This window comes from Protopterus annectens, chromosome 6.part0 (genome assembly GCF_019279795.1).
Source record: "Protopterus annectens isolate FY-2018-M chromosome 6.part0, PAN1.0, whole genome shotgun sequence".
Lineage (NCBI taxonomy): Eukaryota > Metazoa > Chordata > Ceratodontiformes > Protopteridae > Protopterus > Protopterus annectens.
In genome coordinates this window covers 1,719,665,929-1,719,692,365 of record NC_056737.1, presented here as the reverse complement: position 1 = coordinate 1,719,692,365, position 26,437 = coordinate 1,719,665,929, and the positions used below count along the sequence as shown (strand labels likewise).

The window sequence follows — 26,437 nt, the reverse complement described above, 5'->3', positions numbered from 1 at the left end:
CTATACAAGCCTAGCCATAACAATTCCCTGGCTATTTCATCCCACACTATTTACTTCCCTGGACCCTTGTCTAGCAGGGTGACTGACATGATCCCCGGGGTGAATTTCCTTTCTCCCATCCAATCATCAAGGTTCCTTTTGAAGAGGGCCAAAGAGGCGCTCTACTTGACATGTATGGGCACTCTATTCCAGAGTCTGGGGAGTCTCTGGGTCAGGAACCTATCCCTCCAGCATGTTTTGTTTATTGTGATGACAAGATTTAGATCCCTGGAGCATGTGGCTCTGAGGGATTGGGATTTTTTGATTGTATGTCTTCTGGTGTAGTGTACATTCTGGGATGTGATTGTACCCCTCCTATGTGGTATATTGGTCAAACTACTAGGAAGGTTAAGCTTCGGATTTTGGAGCATTTGGGTGACATTAGGAGAAGTAACATGGAGAGCCCAGTAGCCACTTATTTTTGCAACACACATAATGGTAATAATGAAGGATTTAGATTCAGTGTACTTGCCAGACCCCATTCGTGTATAGGAAATTTTAAAACTGCTCTGAATAAGCTTGAACAAAGGATGATTATAGGGTATCACACATTATTTCCTGCTGGAATTGATTTAGAAAGTGGATGAAATTTACTAGTGCAATAAATTTGAATTTTGTAATACTTTATTTCTTTTCTAACTGTGCATATTGGCGTGTATATTATTTATTATTTGTTATGAAGTATTAATATTTGTAACTTATAAGGACATGAATTAGTTTAAAAATAATACAATATTTATTGTGATAAAAAATGGTAATATTCACTGTTTATATATGCTGGATTTTGTTACAGCTTTGACAGGGTTAAAATATGTTTGAATTGAGTAATTGATTGATTAATTGTTTTATTGATAAATATATAAAAAGAGAATTTGTAAGTGCTTGAATGTGTTCCATTGAAGGCAAACTGCCGAGGTACCAGGACCAGAATTGATGGATTAAAACTGTTTCTTTGTTCCACCCTCTGACTGCTTTTTTGTGGTATATTTTTTAGCCATAACAATTCCCTGGCTATTTCATCCCACACTATTTACTTCCCTGGACCCTTGTCTAGCAGGGTGACTGACATGATCCCCGGGGTGAATTTCCTTTCTCCCATCCAATCATCAAGGTTACTTTTGAAGAGGGCCAAAGAGGCGCTCTGCTTGACATGTATGGGCACTCTATTCCAGAGTCTGGGGAGTCTCTGGGTCAGGAACCTATCCCTCCAGCATGTTTTGTTTATTGTGATGACAAGATTTAGATCCCTGGAGCATGTGGCTCTGAGGGATTGGGATTTTTTTAAGTGTAGCATGTCCAACAGCTCTGGGTTTGACATGGCCTTGTATGTTAAGCAGAGATTGCCTCGGAGTAGACGATATGCAACAGAGTATAGCTCAGAGCTGACTTGACTCTGGGCAATGTACCTCATGTGCATAGTGATGTGAGCTTTCAAGAAAGCAGCTTAAAAGTGTGACTGTGAAGTTGACAGTAGATAAAATAATGGCTTTGATTAAAAAAAAAAAGGCAAAATGAAGAACAGAATTACCTGCACCAGTCCCATAAAAGGATAAAATCCTGACTGCAACTCGGGCATTGCAAGTTCATCTAGCCATTCAGTTGCTTGACAACTTTGGCAGGGAGAATATTTGGATCCATCTTGGGGAGGGGGGAGTGGGTGGAGCTAGTACCATACGCTGCCATTATTCATTAGCAGACAGTGGTGATGCAAAGGCATGGCCTGAATGCAGCTGTTAGGTTCAGCAAGACCCTGAAAATCTGTTACTGTAAGAGAAAGTCTGCAGACACATGCAATTACAAAGGTTCCCAATTAGAAGACCGAAGACGCATTCTTTCGAATGTGACTTGACTGAACTCAAAAGCCTGAAATGGCAAAATATCAAACCGGCTCTTGAGCAAATTCTTTCCCTGGGAAAGAATTTGCTTGGCCACTTCGTTACTTTGCCATTTTCGGCACTGTAGTGCCGTCTCGGAGTTGGTATATTTAGGTAGGGGGGGGGGGGTAATGTAATGTAATGTTTAAAGTGTTTTTTTTTTTTTAATTTTTTGTTTGCTGGAACAGCGATTTTTTTTTCCCTAGGGAAAAAAAAAAATCACTGTTCTGACAGTTAGAAATTGTAAGCTTTAGCTTACATAGGGTCGATTAATCACTGTTCGCTTTTCTAAGCGTTCTGTGATCTAATATAGCCCCATTACAAAGAGGAGGGTATTGTGGGTCACTGCACTGGTGTGAATCACTCATCTGTCACACCCAACATATCTCTCCAGTGTACCTCATTATAAGGAACATTCCTCAGTTTGGGTATGAAAACACACATGTTTTTTGAAGTTCCACATTGAAAGAGTCTGTCACACATTCAGACTTAGGAATTTTTTAAATGAAATCTATGGCAAATAGTACTAAATCATAGTAATTCATCAAAGATCTTTTTATCAGTATAATGTAAAACATTTAAACTATCCTTTGAGTTTCCTAGTTGAAGCTGTTACTAAGCTGTTAGAAGGTGTTCTACATTTTGTCCATTTGTTTCACATTATGAGAGATAGTGTTCCTCATTTTGAAGATATAAGCTTGAGAGTTATGGCACCCACTAGAGTTCAAGTTATTCAAAGAAAAAACATGCTTTCTTTGCATGGATGATGATAAAATGATGAGGGTACAGGTATCATCATGATTTCCTGCATATGGCACTCCTCAGAATGCTAAAATATTGAAAATAAAAATTAAAATGCTGGTAACCACGTTATTTAAGACTGCACATGCTAATAAATAATTAGGCAAGAGCCACTTCCAAATCAGGCAATACTGCTACAAGCATGAGCAAGTAGAATGGAAAGTGATTAATATAGCAATAACCCACGCCTAGGTGTGGGTAATGCTGAATTTACCCACAGTTGGCGTGGTTTGGTCACGAGGGCGAAGCCCGAGTGGCCAAACAAAGCCAACTGTGGATAAATCCAGCATTACCCACACCCAGAAGTGGGTTATTGCTATTATACAATGACATTATTTAAGAAAAAAATAATTACTTTTCTTAAATAGCTGTCTCACTATGTTAAACCCATTTAACATAGCAGGACAGTTTTGAAAAAAACAACGGAGAAAGCAAGATCTCCGTTGCTTTTTACAAACAGTCTCGCTATGTTAAACTTGTTTAACATAGCGAGACAGTGTGAAGCAACGGAGATCTTGCGTTCTCCGTTGTTGCAAACAAAAGAGTTATAGTAATGGAAAAAGTCCAGGCGACCGGACCTTTTTCCATTACTATAAGTCTGATTTACAACGTGCATGCTGACCAACCAGCATGCACATTTTTAAATATTAATGGGGGGTTGTTGTATAATAAGAGTTTTCAAGCTTGATGGGGGTTGTATCTATTTCACAAGACTATACAAAAGTAAAAATAAAACAATGCAGCAAGATTATCCTATATTAAAATTGAGAGAGAAAAAAAACAGAAATGTATGTGGGCTTTGTTTAGTTGCATAACATGGAATCAGTTTATATGCAGCAATAACAACTTTTAATAAAAATATTAGTGCTGTGTTTAATCTTCATAGAGGGATTGAATGCAATATATTGGTAGAATCTACATGTAAGACATTAAGTCTGTCTGTCTGATAAAGTGTAAAAGTATCAATGCAATCGTTTGACATATTTAGGGCAAACAAACTGAAGCATTTGGGACACATTTAACTACATTGTGCATACTAGTATAATAAACACAGATTAGCGTTCCAAGCAGTGTCCTCAATGAAGCAGTTAAGGCAAACATCCCCAATGCTTGTGAGGCACTTATTATCATTAGAAGGCTTCATGCTGTGCAGCTGCAGAGTGATTTAATAGCTAACGCAAACTCTAAAAGGAATACATACAAATGTCCGAATATTAATTACAATACTGTAAAGGCATTGCGTCAGAATATGCTATTTATCAGAAAGTACAGATGTGCAACATCAGATAGGTCTTCCATGAACAGAGTCAGCTGCCATATCAGATGTTAATGAACATGGTATCAGAACAAAGACATATGCTGTTAAATTAATCATGTTGCTATAGCTAGCAAATCCAGTAAAACAAGCATCTGTGATTGGGTTTCACTGTAAGTTCAGAAATGTAATTCCCAAAGTACTAAAAATATGTACTTTGTAACACACAACATGCAATGTACTTATGATATTTTGCAGAAATACTCATATTTGTTTCAAAGCTTAGATTATCTACAAGAAGAGCATAATACTGAGATTTCACCTGAGATAATAATACTAATTCTTGCCCTAGGAACAATTTCAATTGCAGTCAACAGGCAGAAATGAACAAAAGTGAAGTGTCTAGAAAGTATAATAATAATAATCAAGCGAGAAAGCACTGGCCTGAATTTGTATGCAGTGGGGTAGATCTATAGATTTTCAGGACTTAACTGGGTGAACAATAAAAGTATTTGCTTCAGAGAAGTGAGAAGAGTATCAGAGCAAGGCATAACATTTAGTTCATTTGTGCTTTTGAATTCTGGCAAATTAAGCTAGATGAACCTAGTTCAAAGCTGTACATACTTAATACACGCTTGGTAGATACACATTTCTATGGTGCATACTTAATCCACACCTGTGTAGATAAGATATCAAAAGCTGCTATTTTTAATTTATTCAGCTCCAGAAATGTTGCAGAGAGGTGTAACTGGAATAACTGAAAGGTTGGTTGGTGCAGTCAGTATAAATGATGATCTTCTTGGCTGTAGAACTACAAGGCAGGAATATGATTTATGTCTGGAAATTTCTGCATGGGAAATCTTACTTATTTGAAGTATTAGTGTGTGTTTAAACTTTAAAATCCAGTCCAACAACATTATTCATGATGGCATGAAATCCTGATCAATAAATTGAGACCTCAGGCAAAAACAACAAAAACCTTGTTTAAAATAGTTTTGGTGATATCTTCAAAATGGAGTGTGTGAAAGACTTTAGGCTAAAAGTAAATAAGGAAATATTTGGAAAGATTGAAAAGTGATATGCCACTTATTTCAAAATGGAAAAATCTATTCTGCTTCTGGTTAATCTGAGTAGGGGAACAGAGTCAGATGATAAAAGAAAAGTGATCTGAGACATTTAGTAGGATGGAGCACAGAAGACAAATTACAAAAAAACTGGTGATGGTTTTGTTTATTAACTTACATACTTACTAAATTTTGTTAATTTAACTCAGAAGGTTGAGGCTAAGCGCTGCTAACACTCTTTATCCTATACTCCACTTCTACTTGAAAACTGTGTGAATTTAAACAAGTCACTTATCTGGACAGTACTCTCAGATCACCCCTTAAAACAGTTAAATCATTCCAGTGAGTGCACTCGTTAAATCAGTGATAAGTAAAAAAAAAATTCAATTCAATTAAACAAATAAATCCAGCTAAATCCAGCTGAGCAGAACCTGTACAGATGATGTCAATGCAGAAAAGCTGCAAAACAATTAAATAAACTAATATATAAAAATACAGCAAGTTAGAGTGTCACAGTTCATTAATGTACATATTAAGTTTTAAGAATAACAGCATGAGAGGGGGTAATGGGCATCCTGTAGGTGTGGCATTGTGTCAAACAATTGTGTTTGTAGTATACACTAGTACATCTTGAAAAATATGGAGTAATGAAAATGAGTATTTTATATCACTTGGTCTCACTTGCAGTACTCGGAAGTCATAGTAAATAAATCATGGAGGCTTGTAACACATCCGCAGTGTCTGCATCATTTGTGAGCATCAAACATGACTGACAATTTAAATGTTACCTGATATGAGAACTGGGACTGTAGTTGTGAACTTACAAGATAATAACTCTTGCCTATAGATAAAGTGCATTAATAAATGTATAAAAGACATGTTCACATACAAAAAGAGATGTTAACAAATGTATATGGAGCTGGAGGTGTGTTGAAAAAGAAAGAGGTGATGTTTTCTGGGAATGTAATGAGCTGACATGTTTTAAAAATTTCTTGCAGAATAATTTTGTTCAGAGTGTAAATGACTTTAACTAAGGAAATGATTCTTTTGGGATAAGATAAGTCCCTAGATATAGTAAGTCTTTGCTAAGTTTAAAGCTATTGGCTGCCAAAAGAGCAATTACTGGGAAAATGGAAATCAAAGTCTAAAACAACTATAACCAAAGTACTGAATATCATAAAGGAGATAAAAGAACTGGAGATTATTTCTTTAGAAAAGGGAAAGAACAACTTGCAAGAGAATAAATAGAATTTGTGGAACAATACATGCAAAAAAATTTCAAGAGGAGGAGTAAAATATAAGGAAAGGTAGGATTTGAGTAGTTTATGTAATACTGGACCAAAGAAAACATGTATGTTAAATGCTTGACACTGAGGTAAGTTTGTGCAATGGTTTGTTTTCTATAACATGTCATTGTGTAAATATTGTGAATTTACTAAAAGTGTTTATAAAAATGGATATGGATATGAGAAATTCAGTGAATGTCTAAGGCAAACAAGCAGAGGCAGACCACAAGTCCCTGCAAATAATACTCAGAATATCATTGTACAAGGTGTCTGCAAGATGAAGTACGACCTGAAAATGAAATACAGACAGGGCAAGGGCCTACGTAAAGTATACATGTTGAGTAGACCACATGTACCAGAAGTGAATGATCATTTGATAGAAGATTAGAGTTTCTTTCTTTAATGCTGCAGTCACCAATAACATAATAAAATGTGAAAGAATTTCAAAGATGTGTTAACACTGAGTTAGAAATGTAGTTACTGAAATAAGTCACACTGAGTGGATGATATTACAAAATTCATTACTCAGAAAATGAATGCAGTCTTACTTTACATTCAGGTAGGAAATAAGTTTTATCAAAGGTATAACAATCAGAGCTGACACGATTATGGTACCTAACCCTTTGAAAGAAAAGCTGCTCGACAGAATGCATGAATCACATCTAGGAATAGCGAAGTGTAAAAGAAAGAGCTAGAGATATAATGGGCCCAATTCCAGAAAACATGCTGTGTACGTGACTTAATCCAGTGTAATCCTTTCCCAATTCCAAAGACTTGATCTCTGCATAAGTGACTATATACTTAAGTCATTATTCCAACAGCTAGACTTTTGGAATATGATTCCTGTGATTCCTGTGTAAGCCTGCTTTATTGATAGGCTATATATTGGAGTAAATCACTTACATGAGAGAAAGTCTTTTGAAATCGAGACAGACTTATACTGGAGTAGGCCGCTTGCACTGACACCAAATCTTTTGGAATTGGGCCCAATCTGTTGGCCTGGAATGGAGACACAGAAAGTACAAGTAATACAAAACTGTAATACATGCAATTTGTACCATAATAACAATCCAAGAGATGACATTCTACCTTATACAATACACGGAAGACCATGCAGCGGAGTGTGCCAAACTACCATTAAAAAAAAGCAATTTACTTAAAATAGGAAAATTGTTATTCCAAGTTATTACATTTGTTTATTTATATTCTTATCTGTCCTTGTCAGAAGGTTTATTTAGACATGAGAACTAAAACATATAAAATATGTGTACAAGAACACGTTAGCAATATTATTAATAATCAAATAAGCAAACCTGTAACATCTGATTTTATTTAGAGTCACTCTAGAGGTACATTTAGATAGTATATTAAACAGAAAACAATGAATGTAAACAGCGCTAATAGATAATGCCAACATGAAGCATACGGGATTTAGTCAGCAAATTCAAACAGTTCATTTGGACTTAAAGGAAAAGTCCACCCCGAAACTCCAAAATATGCTTTTATCATATCTTGATATTCTGAACAAATGTATCAGAATCACTGTAGCTGTTTCATGTTATATTTTAATTAACATTACTCCCCAAATGGCTGTCACAGTGCCTGCTATATTAATGTGACTTTGTTTTTCATATTTTTTTTTATCTTTCTCCCACCATGCAGTCTGTGCTCCCTTTATGTGTCTTATCTTAGATTTAAGGAAATATTCTTCATTTAAATAAAGTGACAGTGCTCTGACTCTGTGACTTTGTAGCCTCTAGATCGGGGATGTCCAAAAGGTGAGACTAGAACCACCATTCGTCCCACCAACACATTTTATGTAGCCCTCGGTAACAAACTGTTGTGAATGGGCAGATGCATGTTGTGGTAATGTGACCCCCTCAAACCTTGCCAAGTACGGTAAGTGGGCCCTGAACCAAATAGTTTGGAAAGCCCTGCTTAAGATACTTAGTTTTTTTTTTCTTTCAGTTAATGACCCCACTTTATCCTAGGTACATCTTTATCTGCAAAGCAGACCTAAAATAGCAAGGTTTTCTGAAGAAGTCAATCGTATAGTCCTTAAACAAGTATGAGACCTCCCCCATACACTCCCTAAGGTGTTAAACTCATCTGTTCAGTACAATGGCCCCATTATAGAAAACTTTCACATCAAAGAGATGGTCATGTTTGCAACATTTGTTTTATTTTATTTTCAGAATGCCCTTAAAACATGCTTAAAAGCAATGCATCACTGGCCAAAAATGAGAATACTACCAGTCTGTGTAAATAGTATTGAAGCATAAGTAACTCATGTTAATGTATGCAAGACAATGTGAAGTTCTAAAACTGAAGGTGATGACTAAGTATTAAGGACTACAGAGATCCCATGTCCTGCCTAGGTCACACAGGTTAAGGCAGATTCCTTTCAGCATTTGTTTTATTTTATAATAAAACTTCTTCAGGTGAAGTGAACCAAACACACACTGTTTAAATATAATTCTAAAAGGTCATGTGACAACTTTTTTAAAATTGTGACAGCCAAAAATGTTTAAAATCATGTGATCAGCTTTAAATCATGTGATAGCAGAACCCCCTGAACAAATCATGTATTAAGGCAACCTATTCAACTGAAGTAAACAAAAATCAAAAGCTAAATATCTGAATACATAAATCTGTAAAATGTCTTTTACCATGAAATAATAAATAGTTTTATGTAAGAGCAATCATTAAATAGTAAAAGCTGTACTGAGAAAATGTGTCTAATAAAACAGGTAATGATATACTCTTTCTAAGGCTTTTAGTTTTAAATGACAGCTAATAGAAATCTGGTCATTAACCCCTGGCCAAGAACTTGGATTAAATGTGAGCTGCCAATATAACTCACGTTCTTCCAACTTAAGTTGCCATGGGTTGCCACATTCACCAAGGGTTACCTTTCCCATAACTGCAAAATTAAAAAAGTGGTCTGGCCATTCCATTAAGTGTTTGCCTAGGGCACTGTTTGTTTTCCTTTTCTTAATGGCGTATAGCTGTTCAGCAATTCTTTCTTTAACTTATGCTTAGTTTTGCTCAGAGGAACATTTTAACAGATCAGCCACACATAAGAGTAACAAAATTCATCATATGTCTAAATGTGGATGCTGTTCCATCTGCCCCTACATTTTGATGGGTGAACAGTTTGTTATAAAGAACTTTACATTTCTCATAAAAGGAGCCTTTAACTGTCTGACAAGAGGAGTGGTATACACTGCACTCTGTCAACACTGCCATGTTTTCTACATAAGCAAAACTGAGAGTGTTTTCTATATGAAAAATTCACTCTAGGAAGCCTTATCCTCCATACAAAGGCTTCATGGAGAGTAAGAACATTAGGACCAGCACACTAGGTAAGGTGCCTTTTTTTAACGCAGAAAAGTGTGCTTCTAATCGTGGTGCTTTTTGTCCACTGTACTTGAAAAGGCTTTTGGCTGATTATGTGAATAACAGGTATACATGCTTCAACAATTTTCACCAACTACTAAGCCACACAAAATAGCAAACTTGAGCAGTACTACAATAAAATAGCCATATTTCCATCTAATAAAGCTTTACTCTTATCATCAGTGTATTGCCCTTAAGCACCTCTGCTAGCTAGAACTACCTTTGTACCTACCTCTCTCTCCCTCTTACTCTATCAAAACTATAAGTAGCACACAGTGCAGGGCATCACCCTGAAAGGTGCTTTGCCTAATAATTGATAAAAAGGTGCATCCCCAGTTGACAACTCCATGCTGTTCATAAACATCGTCTCAAGGTACAGATGTCCAACAACACAGCTGGAGATGCTTTGTGTCTCCAAGGCCTGGAACTCCATCCCACTCCCTATTAGAATCACTGAAACCCCACACATCTTCAAAACTAAACTAAAACAACATCTTCTTAACTTTTGGCTGTGCTGCTGGATAACATTAACTACTAGCACTACCACCATACCAAGCAACCACCTCAGTATAGAAGCTGTAGCATTGCTTAAAAACTCCTATAATGTACTATTCCTATTCAGGTGTCTGTTTGTAGTACTATGTCTCATCATTATGTACAAATGTATAATGTCTTATGTATTATCATTATGAACACATAATATCTTAGTATTTACATAGAATGGGAAAATGTGGTTGCAGAATGTATTGTTCTTTAACTTTGAGTGTATGGAGCTTTTCTCCTTGGATCTCCACTGAAAAGGGGCCTTTTGCCCAGTTGGACTTTCTTGATAAACAAAACAAATTAAAATAAAATAAATATACATAGTCCTTTGCAATTAATTAATATTACCTGCACATGCCAGTGTTGCTTGTTCAATACAAGAATACAAGATACCCTTTATTTTTATTTTATTTTACATTTGTTATCAAGGTAGGTAGGTTAGTCCAAGCAGAGGCATAACTTGGGTGGCCACTCCAGGCACAAGCTGTAATGGAGCATGATTGTTAGGTGCTGATCTTCTGGGAGTGCAATACCTACCTTGCCAATACTGCATTATAAATCATCTGAAGCAATGAAGTGCTTAGTGTGAGCTAACTGTGTTACAGTTTTAGCAAACAGCTTGTTATTGTCACACAGAAGAGCTTTCAGTAGATGAGCATGAGTTTGGGGATCTGCACATGGCATCAGACAAGCTTGCTAAAGTTCTGGGTCTGAGAACACTTTTCAGCCATTTCTCAGGCCAAACATGGCACATAAAAATAATTAATCAACACTCGGTGGTGCTGCGGTAGCATTGCCACCTCACAGTAAGACGTTGTCCTGTTCGATTCTCAGCTAAAGCGTCTTCTGTGTGGAGACATGCGTGAATGGGTGTACCTTCGTTGAAGGTTGTGCATCAGGGCTGGCAACTCGGTACGTAAAAATCTACTGCCAATCATTAGCAGACCGGAGTTCTGCTGTGGCGACCCATAACTGGGAAAAGCCAAAAGATACAACAACAGCTCACTCAGAAGAAGACCTCATATTGCACAATGAAGTGGACAACAGAAATACAGATATATAGTCTTTCTTAAGCAATCATTTAATTATTCTGTACCCAGTAAGGTGAAAAACAAAGAGAAGTAGTACACCAGGATCCACCAAAAGTATTTATTGAGCACTTTCATTTTTTAAATAAAAAACTTCATCAGAATAACAAACACATCTAGTAACCACATATATATATATATATATATATATATATATATATATATATATATATATATATATATATATATATATATATATATATATATATATATATATGTGTGTGTGTGTGTGTGTGTGTGTGTATTGACCCAGCTTAAAATACCCGCCTAAAATTCATTAATGTTAATTGACAATTACCTAAAAGGTATACACCACTAGAAACATAACAGTGCAAATTTGTGGTAATACATATGCATCCCCTTCCAGGCAAAAACAAATCAACATTCAGAACTTTTAAATCACATATAAAAAAACAGCTTTTTGTGCAAAATATACAAACCATAAAAACCATACATCATAATATTATAAAACAATGAATATATATATATATATATATATAAAAAATATATATATATATATATATATATATATATATATATAAAGAAACTATCTGAAATCATTACTGTTATAAAATCAGATATTTCTTTATATATCCCTCTGCCCTAAGTGTAAGAATAGGGCTTATGGAGATATTACTATTAAGTTCTGGTTGTTCAGTGGCATTAGTTCTGAACTGCCATCCAATTCTTGCAGTTCTAAAAAAATAATTTAAAGGACCGCCCCTGTCACCCATTACTACATGCTCTAAGATAGTAAATAAAAAAACTATGTCCTTCATTATTAAGGACATGTACAGCCAAAGCATTTTTGGGATCTTGTTTTTTTATATCGTAGAAATGTTGATATACTCTAGTCCTAAGGGAATTAATAGTCTTCCCAATGTAAAAATTTGGACATGAATCACATAGAGCAAGGTAAACTACTGACTTAGTACTACAAGAGTACTTCTTTTTATGTATATGCCTTCCATAACTGGGTATTTTTACCATAGTACCTTCCATAATATGCTTACATTGCAGGCAGAATCCACACTTATACATACCTCCTGTCCTAGTACTGGCCTTACAGTTCCTCTCTAACATATTTTTAAAAGTAATGTCTTTCTGGTAAATTATTTTTGGTGTCATTCCTACAATTTCTATAAGGTCCTGACTGGTGTGAAATAAATTCCAGTTATGACAGATAATCTGTTTAATGCCATTAAATTGCTTGTTATAACTAAAAATAGCCACCTTCTTAAATCCATCAGTCTCTACATTGGGTAACCCCATTTGTGGGGTATTACATTTTCCAAGCAAAGGAAAAAAATGGCCCCTTTCTCTTTTAGCAAACACTTCCTGTAAAATCACATCTAAAAATAAATCAGGGTAACCTCTTTGTACAAGCAACCCTCTCAATACTAGAACCTGATGTAAAAATTCATCCCACACAGATATCATCCTGGCTAAATGGACACCCTGTCCCTTAACCAGGATTTTTTCTGATGGATTGGGTGAAAACTATTAAAATGTAATAGGGTGTTAGAATAGGTTGGTTTTCTGAAAATGGTTGTTCTAAAACTTCTCTTCTCTATGTCTTTAATGACGGTAATATCTAGGTAATTTATTTCATCATTGCCCATTGTGTATGTAAAGTCTAAATAATCTGTGCTATGGTTTATATAACCCAAAAATTTCTGTAATTCCACCTCGCTTCCATTCCAAAAAATAATAATATCGTCCAAATATCTCCCATAATATTTCCAATATTGGGCATATTGACTATTAAAAACAAACTCACGTTCCCAAAATGATAAAACTAGATTTGCAAAAATAGGGGCACAAATGGCCCCCATTGCCACACCCTTGCATTGCTCAAATAACTGCTCCTCAAAGACAATGACATTTGTGTCCAAAACTAATTCCATAAGGGTTCTAATGGTCCTAATACGGTCATGTTTAAGGTTAGAATATTGGCAAAGAAAGAATAGAACCACTCAACCCCCATATCATGTGGAATTACCGAAAACAAGTCTTTGACATCTATGGTCATGAAAAAAAGCGCATCATCAAACATATTCTTATTAATTTTCCTGAGCAAATCCCAGGAATCTTTCACTATCCATGCACACTCATTTAATACAGTTTTTAACTGTGTGTCTATAAATTTTGCTATAAAATGTGTTTTAGATGCTTTTACATCTACAATAGGTCTAAGGGGCGGGTTGGCTATATCTTTATATAGCTTCAGTATACCGAATATTGTTGGTATTTTTGGGCTTTTAACTTCCATAAACTGAAATTCTTCTAAACTGATTTCCTTGTTTAATACAAGCTCATCTAATATTATAGCAACTTTCCTGTATAAAATGTTTTTTTCATTTAAGCTGATCTCACAATAAACATCCGTATAAAGTATACCTAACATTTTATTAATATAAAGATTAGAATTCATAATAGCCAACCCACCCCTTTTATCAGGTTTCATGAGTTGATATGATATTAGATGAGCTTGTATTAAACAGAGAAATCAGTTTAGAAGAATTTCAGTTTATGGAAGCTAAAAGCCCAAAAATCCCAACAATATTCGGTATACCGAAGCTACATAAGGATATAGCCAACCCGCCCCTTAGACCTATTGTAGATGCAAAAGCATCTAAAACATATTTTATAGCAAAATTTATAGACACACAGTTAAAAACTGTATTAAATGAGTGTGCATGGATAGTGAAAGATTCCTGGGATTTGCTCAGGAAAATTAATAAGAATATGTTTGATGATGCACTTTTTTTTAGATGTCAAAGACTTGTTTTCGGTAATTCCACATGATATGGGGGTTGAGTGGTTCTATTCTTTCTTTGCCAATATTCTAACCTTAAACATGACTGTATTAGGACCATTTGAACCCTTATGGAATTAGTTTTGGACACAAATGTCATTGTCTTTGAGGAACAGTTATTTAAGGAATGCAAGGGTGTGGCAATGGGGGCCATTTGTACCCCTATTTTTGCAAATCTAGTTTTAGCATTTTGGGAACGTGAGTTTGTTTTTAATAGTCAATATGCCCAATATTGGAAATATTATGGGAGATATTTGGACGATATTATTATTTTTTGGAATGGAAGCGAGGTGGAATTACAGAATTTTTTGGGTTATATAAACCATAGCACAGATTGTTTAGACTTTACATACACAATAGGCAATGATGAAATAAATTACCTAGATATTACCATCATTAAAGACATAGAGAAGAGAAGTTTTAGAACAACCATTTTCAGAAAACCAACCTATTCTAACACCCTATTACATTTTATTAGTTTTCACCCACTCCATCAAAAAAATCCTGGTTAAGGGACAGGGTTGTCCATTTAGCCAGGATGATATCTGTGTGGGATGAATTTTTACATCAGGTTCAAGTATTGAGAGGGATGCTTGTACAAAGAGGTTACCCTGATTTATTTTTTGATGTGATTTTACAGGAAGTGTTTGCTAAAAGAGAAAGGGGCCATTTTTTTCCTTTGCTTAGAAAAGGTAATACCCCACAAATGGGGTTACCCAATGTAGAGACTGACGGATTTAAGAAGGTGGCTATTTTTAGTTATAACAAGCAATGTAATGGCATTAAACAGATTATCTGTCATAATTGGAATTTATTTCACACCAGTCAGGACCTTATAGAAATTGTAGGAATGACACTAAAAATAATTTACCAGAAAGACATTACTTTTAAAAATATGTTAGAGAGGAACTGTAAGGCCAGTACTAGGACAGGAGGTATGTATAAGTGTGGATTCTGCCTGCAATGTAAGCATATTATGGAAGGTACTATGGTAAAAATACCCAATTATGGAAGGCACATACATAAAAAGAAGTGCTCTTGTAGTACTAAGTCAGTAGTTTACCTTGCTCTATGTGATTCATGTCCAAGTTTTTACATTGGGAAGACTATTAACACCCTTAGGACTAGAGTATTTCAATATTTCTACGATATCAAAAAACAAGATCCCAGAAATGGTTTGGCTATACATGGCCTTAATAATGAAGGGCATAGTTTTTTATTTACTATCTTAGAGCATGTAGTAATGGGTGACAGGGGAGGTCCTTTAAATGATTTTTTTAGAACTGCAAGAATTGAGATGGCAGTTCAGAACTAATGCCACTGAACAACCAGGACTTAATAGTAATATCTCCATAAGCCCTATTCTTAGGCTTAGGGCAGCGAGATATATATATATATATATATATAGAACTATCTAATTTTATAACCGTAATGGTTTCAGATAGTTTCTTTATATATATATTTATTGTTTTATAATATTATAATGTATGGTTTTTATGGTTTGTATATTTTGCACAAAAAGTTGTTTTTTTATATGGGTTTTAAAAGTTCTGAATGTTGATTTGTTTTTGCCTGGAAGGAGATGCATATGTATTACCACGAATTTGCACTGTTATGTTTCTAGTGGTGTATACCTTTGAGGTAATAGTCAATTAACATTAATGAATTTTAGGCGGGTATTTTAAGCTGGGTCAATACACACATATATATATGTATATATATGCATATATGTATATATATATATATATATATATATATATATATATATATATATATATGTGTGTATATATATATATATATATATATATATATATATATATATATATATATATATATATATATGGGTCTACCTGAGATGGTCGACAGGCCATATGATCAACACTCATTTGGTCGACAGTTCATTTGGTCAACAAGCAGATTTGCCCCCCTCCCCAATGTTGTGCGACCCTGGAGTTGATATATATAGTTAGGGAGGTGTGGGGGTCGCCCCTACATAACATGCTTGTCGACCAAATGAACTGTCGACCAAATGAGTGTCGATCATATGGTCTGTCGACCATGTGATAGGGATCCATATATATATGTGTGGTTACTAGATGTGTTTGTTATACAGATGAAGTTTTTTATTTAAAAAACGAAAGCGCTCAATAAATACTTTTGGTGGATCCTGGTGTACTACTTCTCTTTGTTTTTCGAGGTTTGGAATATCTGTGGATTTACCCAGTAAGGTGAGGTGGGCATGGAATATCAAGTAGTTTCTGAGTAGAACATTTTAATTATGGATCTTTCTCATTCATACTTGAGCATAATTTATTACAGTGTAGAAAAACAAAACACCAAATGTTTTGAAGTTAGAGAGTAGATTCTACCAGATTAGCATAAACAAGTAATGCAACACTTAAGATTGACATATATCACTGCAGTAAATGAGTGTTCTAAACATACCTATACATACTCCATCAACATTCAGTGACCACACTAAATCTAATTAAGTTCAGTAAACTTCAGTTGAACAAAGATTACTTCTAGTAACAAATTATTATAATGTTGATACTAAAAATACTTCCAAGAATGAGATGCATACATTCACAGAGCTTGTGTGTCTAAAACAATTGCATTCATTTTCTTTTATCAAGTATTCCTTCATTTTTTCCTGAAGCTATCAATATTCTCAAGTCTCCAAATATTGTGGGATATAGTGTCCCAGTCTGAAGAGACATGCTTGGAGAAAACTTTTTTCAGTCATATTTAGCTGGAAAGGAGCCCTTATCATTTATAGAGGATCAGAGCTTCCAAAAGAATAATTTGTGATAACATGATAGGCAGTAATCTGTGTTGATGAGGTACATTAGGTCACTCGGGAGTAATGGGGTTTTGCTGGAGATGGGTAACTATTTGCCTTTACTTATAATATTGCAGTGATGTTGTTGTTAGCAAGGGATATGAAACAAAGGATTTTGTTTTCTAAAGTTAGTAGAAGAATAGTGTTTGCAACTGAAAGCAAGCAAGTTATCTGTAGTCCATATTCAAGCCTAGGTATCAGTACATTTATGGTTTGTAATTTTTCTGGAATAGCCTCAGAGTTTTATTGATGTAGAATCCCTAAAGCAAGATGCTTGGTTTTTCTACTACAAAACATGAACAGTAAGGAAGCCAACTTGTCGTTACTCAAGGTAGCCTCCATATCCATAAAAGGTTATCTACAAAGATGCTTGGATCATGCCTGCCATCCTGGAATGCAACCAGGGAAAAGAAATAAATATTTCTCAATGAGAATTAGTGTAGCTGATATTTATGAACATGAACCATGGGGAATTACCCTTAAAATTAACTGTGGGAAAAGTGGAAGGTTCAGCCAATAAATATATTTGAATGTGAGATTGTCTTTCACGGCATACTGCTATGTATCAGTGAGACAAGGGTTAAAAGAATGTAATGATTTTTGCTTTAATTTCTTTAATTCTAGGTAATGGAAAATGTGACTGTGGAACCTGTAAGTGCAATGAAGAGTATGAGGGAAGTGCCTGCCAGTGTAAAAAATCCATTAAGAGCTGCTTGAATTCCAGAAACAATGTGTGCAGTGGGCGAGGAACCTGTGTGTGTGACATATGCCAGTGTACAAACGGTTACCAGCCACCATTCTGTGAAACTTGCCCAGGTTGTGCTGTGCCTTGTGCAAAGTATGCGTAAGTATTTAAGCAAGACAGAAAACAATTAAAGAGAGATCTGTCAGCTCTCTGTGTAATTAATGATATTAACTGGATAGGAGCTGCTTTCAATGCACTTCATACTGAGCACATTTATAAAAGACTAATTATTTCTCCTACACAGTAACTGCCAATGTAAATGAGAAATACACAGACATTGCACTGGTTTCAGAAAACTTTGATTCATGATGTTAAGTGAATATGCATGAATACCAGCCAAGTTCAGGGTGGGTGCAATTTAAGATGACCTAACTTCACAATGTAGTGAAGCCAAAAAGTATGATTGGCCATTTCATAGGTTAATGATTGTATAACGAAATATGATAATGAATTAAAACAAGATGATAGAGTGATTTAGAAACATTTAAATTTTCTCATGACAGCAATGAACTTGCCTTAGAGTTGTACTCAGCCAAACGTCTATTTGCAGAAGAAGTATGCTTGTGGTTGCCATAGCCTTTGTAAATGTGTATCAAAAAGAAGCTCTGATTGCAGCTGCTGTTCCTGACATGCAACATCAGCAGTGGAGGCACAAGGTCATCTGACCATGATTAACATTTCATGTCCTCCACGATACTGACATAGTGAACCATTGTCATGTGGACAGGGACAACATGCAGCATATTGTGGAAATGTGTTGTCCTCATCTGGAGTCATGCAGTATGTATCAAAATGTATAATAAGGAATGTACACTTTTACATATATTTGCTACAGAGACCTTTCAGAGATCTCTGGGTGCATAATGGGGGCATGTCAGACATCTGCCTCAAGAATGCTCTCTCAGTTCCTCAATGCCATACTACATCAGTGAAGGAGCATATGCAGTTTCTACTTACTGTAGAAGATAGAGCAAACACTATACTAAAGCTTTATGCTATAGCCCATTTTCCTGAGGTACTAGGGGGCCACAGACTACACCCATATTGAGATGAATGTTCTAACAGGTGAACTGGCAAGGAGGTACATGAATAGCCAAGGGTATCACTCCACCAATTATCAGGTAGTCTTTAATGTCAAGACTCTTATCTACAATGTGTGTGCAGGCCACCCAGTTAGTTTTCACAGCTTACAAATGTGGCACACATGTGATGCTTAACAATGGTTTGTGATGAATGACTTCCCTCAGAACATCTCTTTGGTGATGCTGGATATGTCCTAAAACCCTGGCTCATGACACCCATCAAAACCCATACAATCAAACTGTCCATAGGTAGTGTCTAGGCTACTGAAGGCATGCTTTCTCTGTTTGGATATGTCTAGTGGTATCTTGCAGTATGAGCCTGCCATGAGTGCCAAACTACTGAGCATTTGTGCTATGTTATATAATATTACAGTTTGCAAGCAGTTACAGCTGGATGTCCTCTTGCTGGGCCAATACTTCCCAGCACCACAGGCAGTGAGTAGCTGAGACAGATGAGGAATCAGACAAGGAACCAGCAGCAGAGTATGACCATGCTAGATGGGAGCAGGTACAGTATGCAATGATACTAGAAAAAGAGGCAGCACTTTGCAAATAGCGTTACAACATAATTGTACAAAATGTAAGCAGACATACTATGGTAAAACTGATGCATGCAAAAATATTACACTGTGCGTACCCATGTATAGGCCAGCCATGCTGGACATCAGGCATAGGCAACCAAGTAACTATGTACAAAAGACAAGGCATAGCCATTAACATTTGCTAAGGTGAAGAAGTGAGTACAGCACTGCAATTCTTTCAATGGGAAGTGTGTGCATGTGAGTGCTGAGATGTTCCAAAATAAAAAGTGCTTTTATGTTTAGTGTTATAACTGGAGTTGGTGGTGCTTAATATGTAAAATGGCCAGAGGCAGTAGATTTGTGAGCTGCGACGGGGGCTGTGGTGGTGGTGTTTGGGTTTGTAAGTGTGTGTGTGTGTGTGTGTGTGAGCACATACGTGTATGTGTGTGTGTGTGTGTGTGTGTGTGTGTGTGTGTGTGTGTGTGTGTGTGTGTGTGTGTGTGTGTGTGTGTGTGTGTGTCTCTCTGCAGGGACACAACCCCAGCATGTGGAGCAGCAGCAGCACCGCACATAAGCCTACTGGACAGGGCATGACAGGGGATTTACATTCCTATGCATGCCCCCATCCATGAGAACTGGCTTTGCCAGGAGTTGCCAGAGCTGTACCATGACTTAGGCTAGATGGTGTTGTGCCAATTGATTATGATCAATGACTGCTGTGGGATGTGCTAGCATGATAATGGTCATGAGAACAGGGACACCCTCTGTGAGATATAGACACCTCAATAACTGATGTTGCTGTGGAAGTGTTACCAGCGTAGGAGTGGGATATCACTCATCCATGGCCATGTTGGCTAATATCAGTGGATGTAACAGATGACTGGCCACAAGGATGGCCCTTTGCCCGTGAGAGACAATCCAGAAAAAACACTGCATGGTTCAATGTGTCATTTATTCTATCCAATGAATCATACAAATGGATTGTGCAGTCCCATAGGTCAGCATGCACAACCCTGCTCACCTTCACCATTTCTGCAATAGCTCTGGTGGAACTAGCCTTTGCCTTTATGATGGCTCTGCCCTTTCACTGAGGTAGCAGCTACTAACACACCAACCTCAAAGGGTGGGTGGTAACCATACCTATGGCGAGCACCATTACCAAAACCTTGTGTGGACCCCCTGCCCATAATTGCTAGGGGCAGATGCAGATGTCTCTGTACTGAGGGCCATTACACTTCTTTGATCTATATTATGCCCATCAACCTGTCCACTCTCAGATACCTGTGTTTACTGGTATAGACAGGCAGAGAGACTGTGTCCACACACTGAGAAGGGGATGTGGGCCACATTCCATGTATCCAACACACACACTCTGCACTCCCTAACTGTGCCAATTCATACAGAAAATCATTATCAGTAAATACAGATCCTCCAAGATGACTTGGGGAATTCCACAATGCTGATGCCACATAAAGTTTCACCTGTGAATACACCAAACCAAAACCTCTCCAGTGTAAATAGGACCCGGCAGCACAACTATTCCAGCAACTAAAGATATAGCAACTATCTCTACAACTACAAAAATGTTATGGCAAGTAATAATCCTGACCATTTCTGTGTCTGCTTTTAGACTTAGTCATGTTGATATAGAAAAGAGTGAGTGGAGTTAACTTCCATGGTAGTACATGAGCCTTACAAAGGCTTACTCAACTACTATCTTAATAGACAATATACTATGCTGTAGTTGTGCCTGACAGTTATATATCTGTATCCACAAACAATCCTTAAGTGAAGCTGTGGCATGTATGTGTTCTGAGAAGATCCCTTTCAGATGCTTGAGTTGCAGAATGCCGAAGACAATATGACCGAAGTTTTGTAACCTCGAAAAAAAAGTGAAAACACGAAAATGAAATAACACAACTTACCATGACATTTTTTGCAGGGGGGCAAACCCCCCTGCACCCCTCACAACCCCTGCTACTTAAATATACCATCTCTGAGATTGCACTACAGTGAGGAAAATGGTGAATCCTGAGTTCCGCTTTGTACAGCGATCTCAATGCAAAGTGTTCGAGGTTGCAAAACTTCGGTCATATGGTCTCGACCATATGGTCTTCAGCATTCTGCAACTCGGTCATCTGATAGGGACTCATCCTGAGAACATAGTTCCCCCAAACAAGCACAGAACTGCAATTTAAAAAGTACAAGACCATTGCAGTACAACAGCAGTGTTACAAAGATTGTGGATACTCTCATATGTGTAAGGCACATAACACTACAATAGAATTGCAAAGTATTGTATACTCAACCTACTTTAACAATCATGTAGGCTATTACAGTCAGGACACTTGCAATGTATGCTTCAGCAGTGGTTTTATCAATACATTTAAAAGCACTGACAGATTGAAGGCCTTACATCAACCACCAGACCAAAAGCTATCCTTCAACAAATATATAGATATGTATAAAGTAGCACTCACCTTATAGAAGCAGGTATTTGAGAAACAAAAGTTTCTGCACTTGCAGGTTGCATGATTCAAAATCTAGTTAGGATGTTTTCTTCCATAGCAAAATGAGAATTAAGGTTTCTTATTGCACTTATATCGTGAAAAAATACCCTCTGGTGCAGTGATTATGCTAATTAGAACTCATGTCATTATTGTTTCTGGATCCCTCAATTAGCATGATGAGCAAACCTGATAAACATGCTGATTACATTATGTCTTGCACATACATGCTTAGGCAGTCATGGCAAGCTTCATGCATGTACAATCAGCCTATTAGTTTTAGTGTGCGTGAATTATCATCCCTTAACTAACCATCTGTACATGGAGTTGCTATAAAACATGTATTTCCAGCAGCCTGGACAGGGATGGAGGACTATCTTGTTTCTCACCTAAAAGTACCATTGGAACCATAAAATGCAATATTTACACTTTATTATTCTACCATCCATCTGCAAATAACATGACTTTCAATGGACAATGGTAAGGGAAGGATCTGACATGAAAGAACTGCTTTGGACACTAGTTCTCTGCCAATTGTCCCAAGATCTTTCACTGTGAGATATTATGCTTGGAGACAGAGATTATATTGCTCCTTTTAGAGCACAGAGGTGGTGTGAGGAGGAGTATAAGAATTTTCTTGACATCCTCCATAAGCACTACAGCAGCAGGCTTCTGCAGGAGAGCTATACTGAGTCACAGTATAAGGCTGATGCTTGGAATAGTTTGGCTAAGGCTGTCACCCTTCTTACTGCCAACCCAAGCATAGAGGAACTGTGCTGTCACCACTAAATTCACATGAGTCAAGGCAAGCGTGACTTCCTTCACTGATGAGAAGCTGAAGGTAAGGATCAATCACCACCTCTGTACTGTAAGTATAAAATCTGTCAGCTTAATTGAATAACCTGTGAATGCATGTCAATATCCAATTTTTCATAATGCCTAGCTTATATTTCTAGTCCCTGCAGAAGTTGAAAGGCAGATACACAAGATCAGACTAGACACCTAAGACAGTACCAAGGTATACATGTTGTCATAAACAGGTGTCTGTTTTCATAATAGCAGTAATTTGCTTAAAAGTTATAACTTTTATACGGCAGAAACACATGGTTCAGTAGTGCCCTAGCTCAAAGGTATTTGTATGATTGTGTTATGTTAGAATTGCACTTCTGCATGTTGGGTGGATAAGTGTATCATCATATTAAGCCTGTTTATGCCCTGACATTGTCATGATGGCTGTGGGGTCAGTCCCCATCCCACAATAAATTTCTGTTGTCAGGAAAAAACATTATATTTGCCTTCCCAGTAATATCAGAGTACCACTGCATGGTCTAGATATGTAACATCCCTAAATAGTAGTTTTCTGGACGCAGTATACAATATAAATATCTCCACCTTGTGTCTCATCTGGAATGGACATATATATTACGTGATCAGCACCTTAAGTGTATATTTGACATTTTCATTACTGTCAAAACTTAAATTGCATCACAGCCCACAAGCACTAATATGGTGTCTTAATAGCTCCTGCAGATAATATTTTGTTATGCCACATGGCCTGTGAGGATGGCTTTTGCCTTAGGCCCCTCTCCTCTATATATTAAATTCAGGCAAACAGGTTGATCAAACTCCACTGAAACTACTAGTAGTATTGGTGTATTAGGCCTAACTGTATCATTAGCAATATAACTTAAAACTGCAATTTTCATTTTGTGTGTGTGTGTTTCTCCTTCCCCATCCCCTTTGTCACTATTCTTTCTGTTGCATACATTTATTTTGTTTATTATTTTGTTTCTATCTATTATAATATGCAACAGCAAGACAACCCACACCTGTCCCATTGTCAAGGCCTGATGTCCCACCACAGGTGGCAACAGTAGTGCCACCACTACCACCATCAGAAGCACCCAGCACATCTGGGTACCAGCCTCCCACTGTTATCTCCACACCTCCTGCCCTACCTGCAGCATCTGCATCAGAGGCTAGTACAGTGATAACTGCCAACAGCAGTGTAGATTTGACATCTTTGTCACCTGTCAGTAACTTGTAGGAGGAGTTTGGATGCCAGCACTGGTCACATAGAGATCATGCTACAGCAATTCATTTAGTTGCATCCCTGCTCAATGTTGGCTCTACCTTCTGAAGCAGGACCCAATGGTGACAGTAGCCAGGGTGACAAGTAATGTTCCACTGTGTCTATAAACAACTGTCATACCCCCAAACCTAGTGCCTTTTGTGTTCATACAAACAATGCATGTTGTACAATCCTCTCCCAATATTGTCCTACCTCTGTTTATCTGATGTCCCCTTTACCATTGCACCCCTCCCCCCACATTGTGTTACCCAATCCCATGTCAGTCTTACTATACTGACTTCTTTCCCCAACTTTTTGTTCTCTGGAAAAAATAAAAGGGCTCTTGTCCCACAAAACAAAAAACACTCACACCTATACCTGTCAACTTCCCAGATATTTCTATAATTAATATTAGAATAAAAAAAAGTATTTTAGCAATAGTATTTTAGCACTGCAAGGCCCTACTGCATGAACCATACATTTTTAGCTGCAACCCTGTACCTGCACAACAAACAGTCTTTATATAAGGTCAGTGAAAAACCACAACAGCAAGCTTGTATAAAGAAAAGATCACCAGCTAGTAAACCAACACGCTTTATTCCTCTGACGTCTCGGCTAGACAAGCCTTCAAGAAGTACAACTTCCCTGAACTTTAATTAAGGTCAGGCCTGTGAATGCTGTGCTCCAGATCAGACACACCAGGTAAGACAGACTGAGGAATGTGTTTCTGATGAATGAGGAACCAAATAAGATGGACTAGAGGGTGTACCATTAGCCAGGGTGCAGCCACATAAGAAAGCCTGAGGCCTGAGTTTCTGATCAATGACCATGACCAGCCGGGTAAGCTGTCCTGAGGCCTGGACTCTTGATCTTTGAGGGCCTAAGTAAGATGTCTGAGGCCTGGAGAACTAGTTATTTGCTTTTTGTCTCTCTCATGCCAAGTGACCTCAGACTAGTGACTCTTTCAATATTTCCTCAAGCAGTGCCCCTTCCCATACTTGTGTCTCACTTCTGTGTCTGGAAAATGGTGAGTAACGATAGGCCCTGAGCTCCAGCTACAAGCAGCAAATGATGCAAAATATCACTGCTGGCAATTACAATGATGAACATTGTGCAAAGTTTCAAAGCAATGATGGTCCTACTTTAGTATCCAAGGAGTGTAACTGGTTCAACTAGTGCCCCGGGTTGGTAGTATGAACCAGCATCACCCCTCTTCAGCTCTTCAAGTGAAGATCAAAAAATAAATACATTCACTTTAATAAGCTGATTGCTACATTGTAAGCAATTGACTTATTACACTTAGATCTATGCCCCTCAGCCCCCTGCTCTTCCATTTAAGAGCAAAAAAAAAAATAATCTGTGTCTACTGGCACACCAACCAGATTCCAGATGCACAACACTCCTCCCTCATGTCCCAGCCATTCAGGTCCCATTTCTGTGCTCTGCCCCCAACACTCCTTCAACATATTATATTAAAACAAAAGTAATGTCTTCTTTTAAACTATAGAAAACTGTTTACACAAACGTAGCAAACAGTTGCTACAGTTTATACACTTCCTGCACAGAGTGCTATTGCACTTATGTTTTAGTTAAAAAAAAAGTTTTCTTCATTTTAAACTATTGTAAACAGTAACTACAGTGTAAACCCTGCCTGCATGTAGCCCTACAATGCTCAAGTTTCAGTTTAACAAAAAAAAAAATGTTCATGTTAAACAATAGCAAATTGCTCGCTACAAGTGTAGCAAACAGTTGCTACAGTTTATACCCTGTCTGCACAGAGCTCTACATTGCTAATGGTTTAGTTAGAATAAAAAATAATTGTTTTGTACTTTTACACTGTAGCAAACTGCTTCCTAACATGCAGCAAGCAGTTGCTATAGTTTAGACCAAGCACAGAACACTACATTGCTCAGGATTGATGGTAAATGCAATATCAGCTTTTAAAAGCCAGTATTACATTAAAGAAACATCAGGATTAGATGATCATATCACCCAACACTTTGCACCTAGGGCAATTCTCCCTCTTGCCCCACTTTAGCTATGCTACTGTTGGTATCTGGCATCCACATAGACACTTCATATACTAATGGATTGCATTTGTACATTTCTTTAAGCAACAAAACTGACATTTGTCTAGAATGCCCCATATATGCTGTTTCAAGTAGGAAATAAAATGAGACTGTAAATCTGAGCACAATCTGTAAAACACAGGTGCAGATTGCATCAGTGTGCTAACAGGTGTGCTGACTTTCGCAGTACCATTAGCACAAAGGTGAAGATCACATCAGTGCGTTAATGGGCATGTTTAGATTCACAGTCCCATTGGGACATAGGTAGAGATTACATCAGTGTGTTAATTGGTGTGGTCAGACTCACAGTCTCATTAGCACACAGGTGCATATCACATCAGTGTGTTAATGGGTGTGCTGAGATTCACAGTCCCATTACCACACAGGTGCAGATCATGTCATTGTTTTAATGGGTGTGCTGAGATTCTCTGTC

At 37.1% G+C, this 26,437-nt stretch overlaps 1 protein-coding gene across 5 annotated transcripts in view; it reads left to right on the top strand.

Annotated features, from left to right (window-relative positions):
• LOC122804909 (integrin beta-2-like) overlaps nt 1-26,437 on the top strand; it is a 1,526,426-nt gene that overhangs the window by 1,402,611 nt on the left and 97,378 nt on the right. For all 5 annotated transcript variants that reach the window (XM_044075116.1, XM_044075114.1, XM_044075112.1 and 2 more), the window contains one exon: nt 17,634-17,853. In XM_044075116.1, coding sequence (XP_043931051.1) covers nt 17,634-17,853 — 220 coding nt within the window. The remainder of the gene's footprint in view (nt 1-17,633; nt 17,854-26,437) is intronic.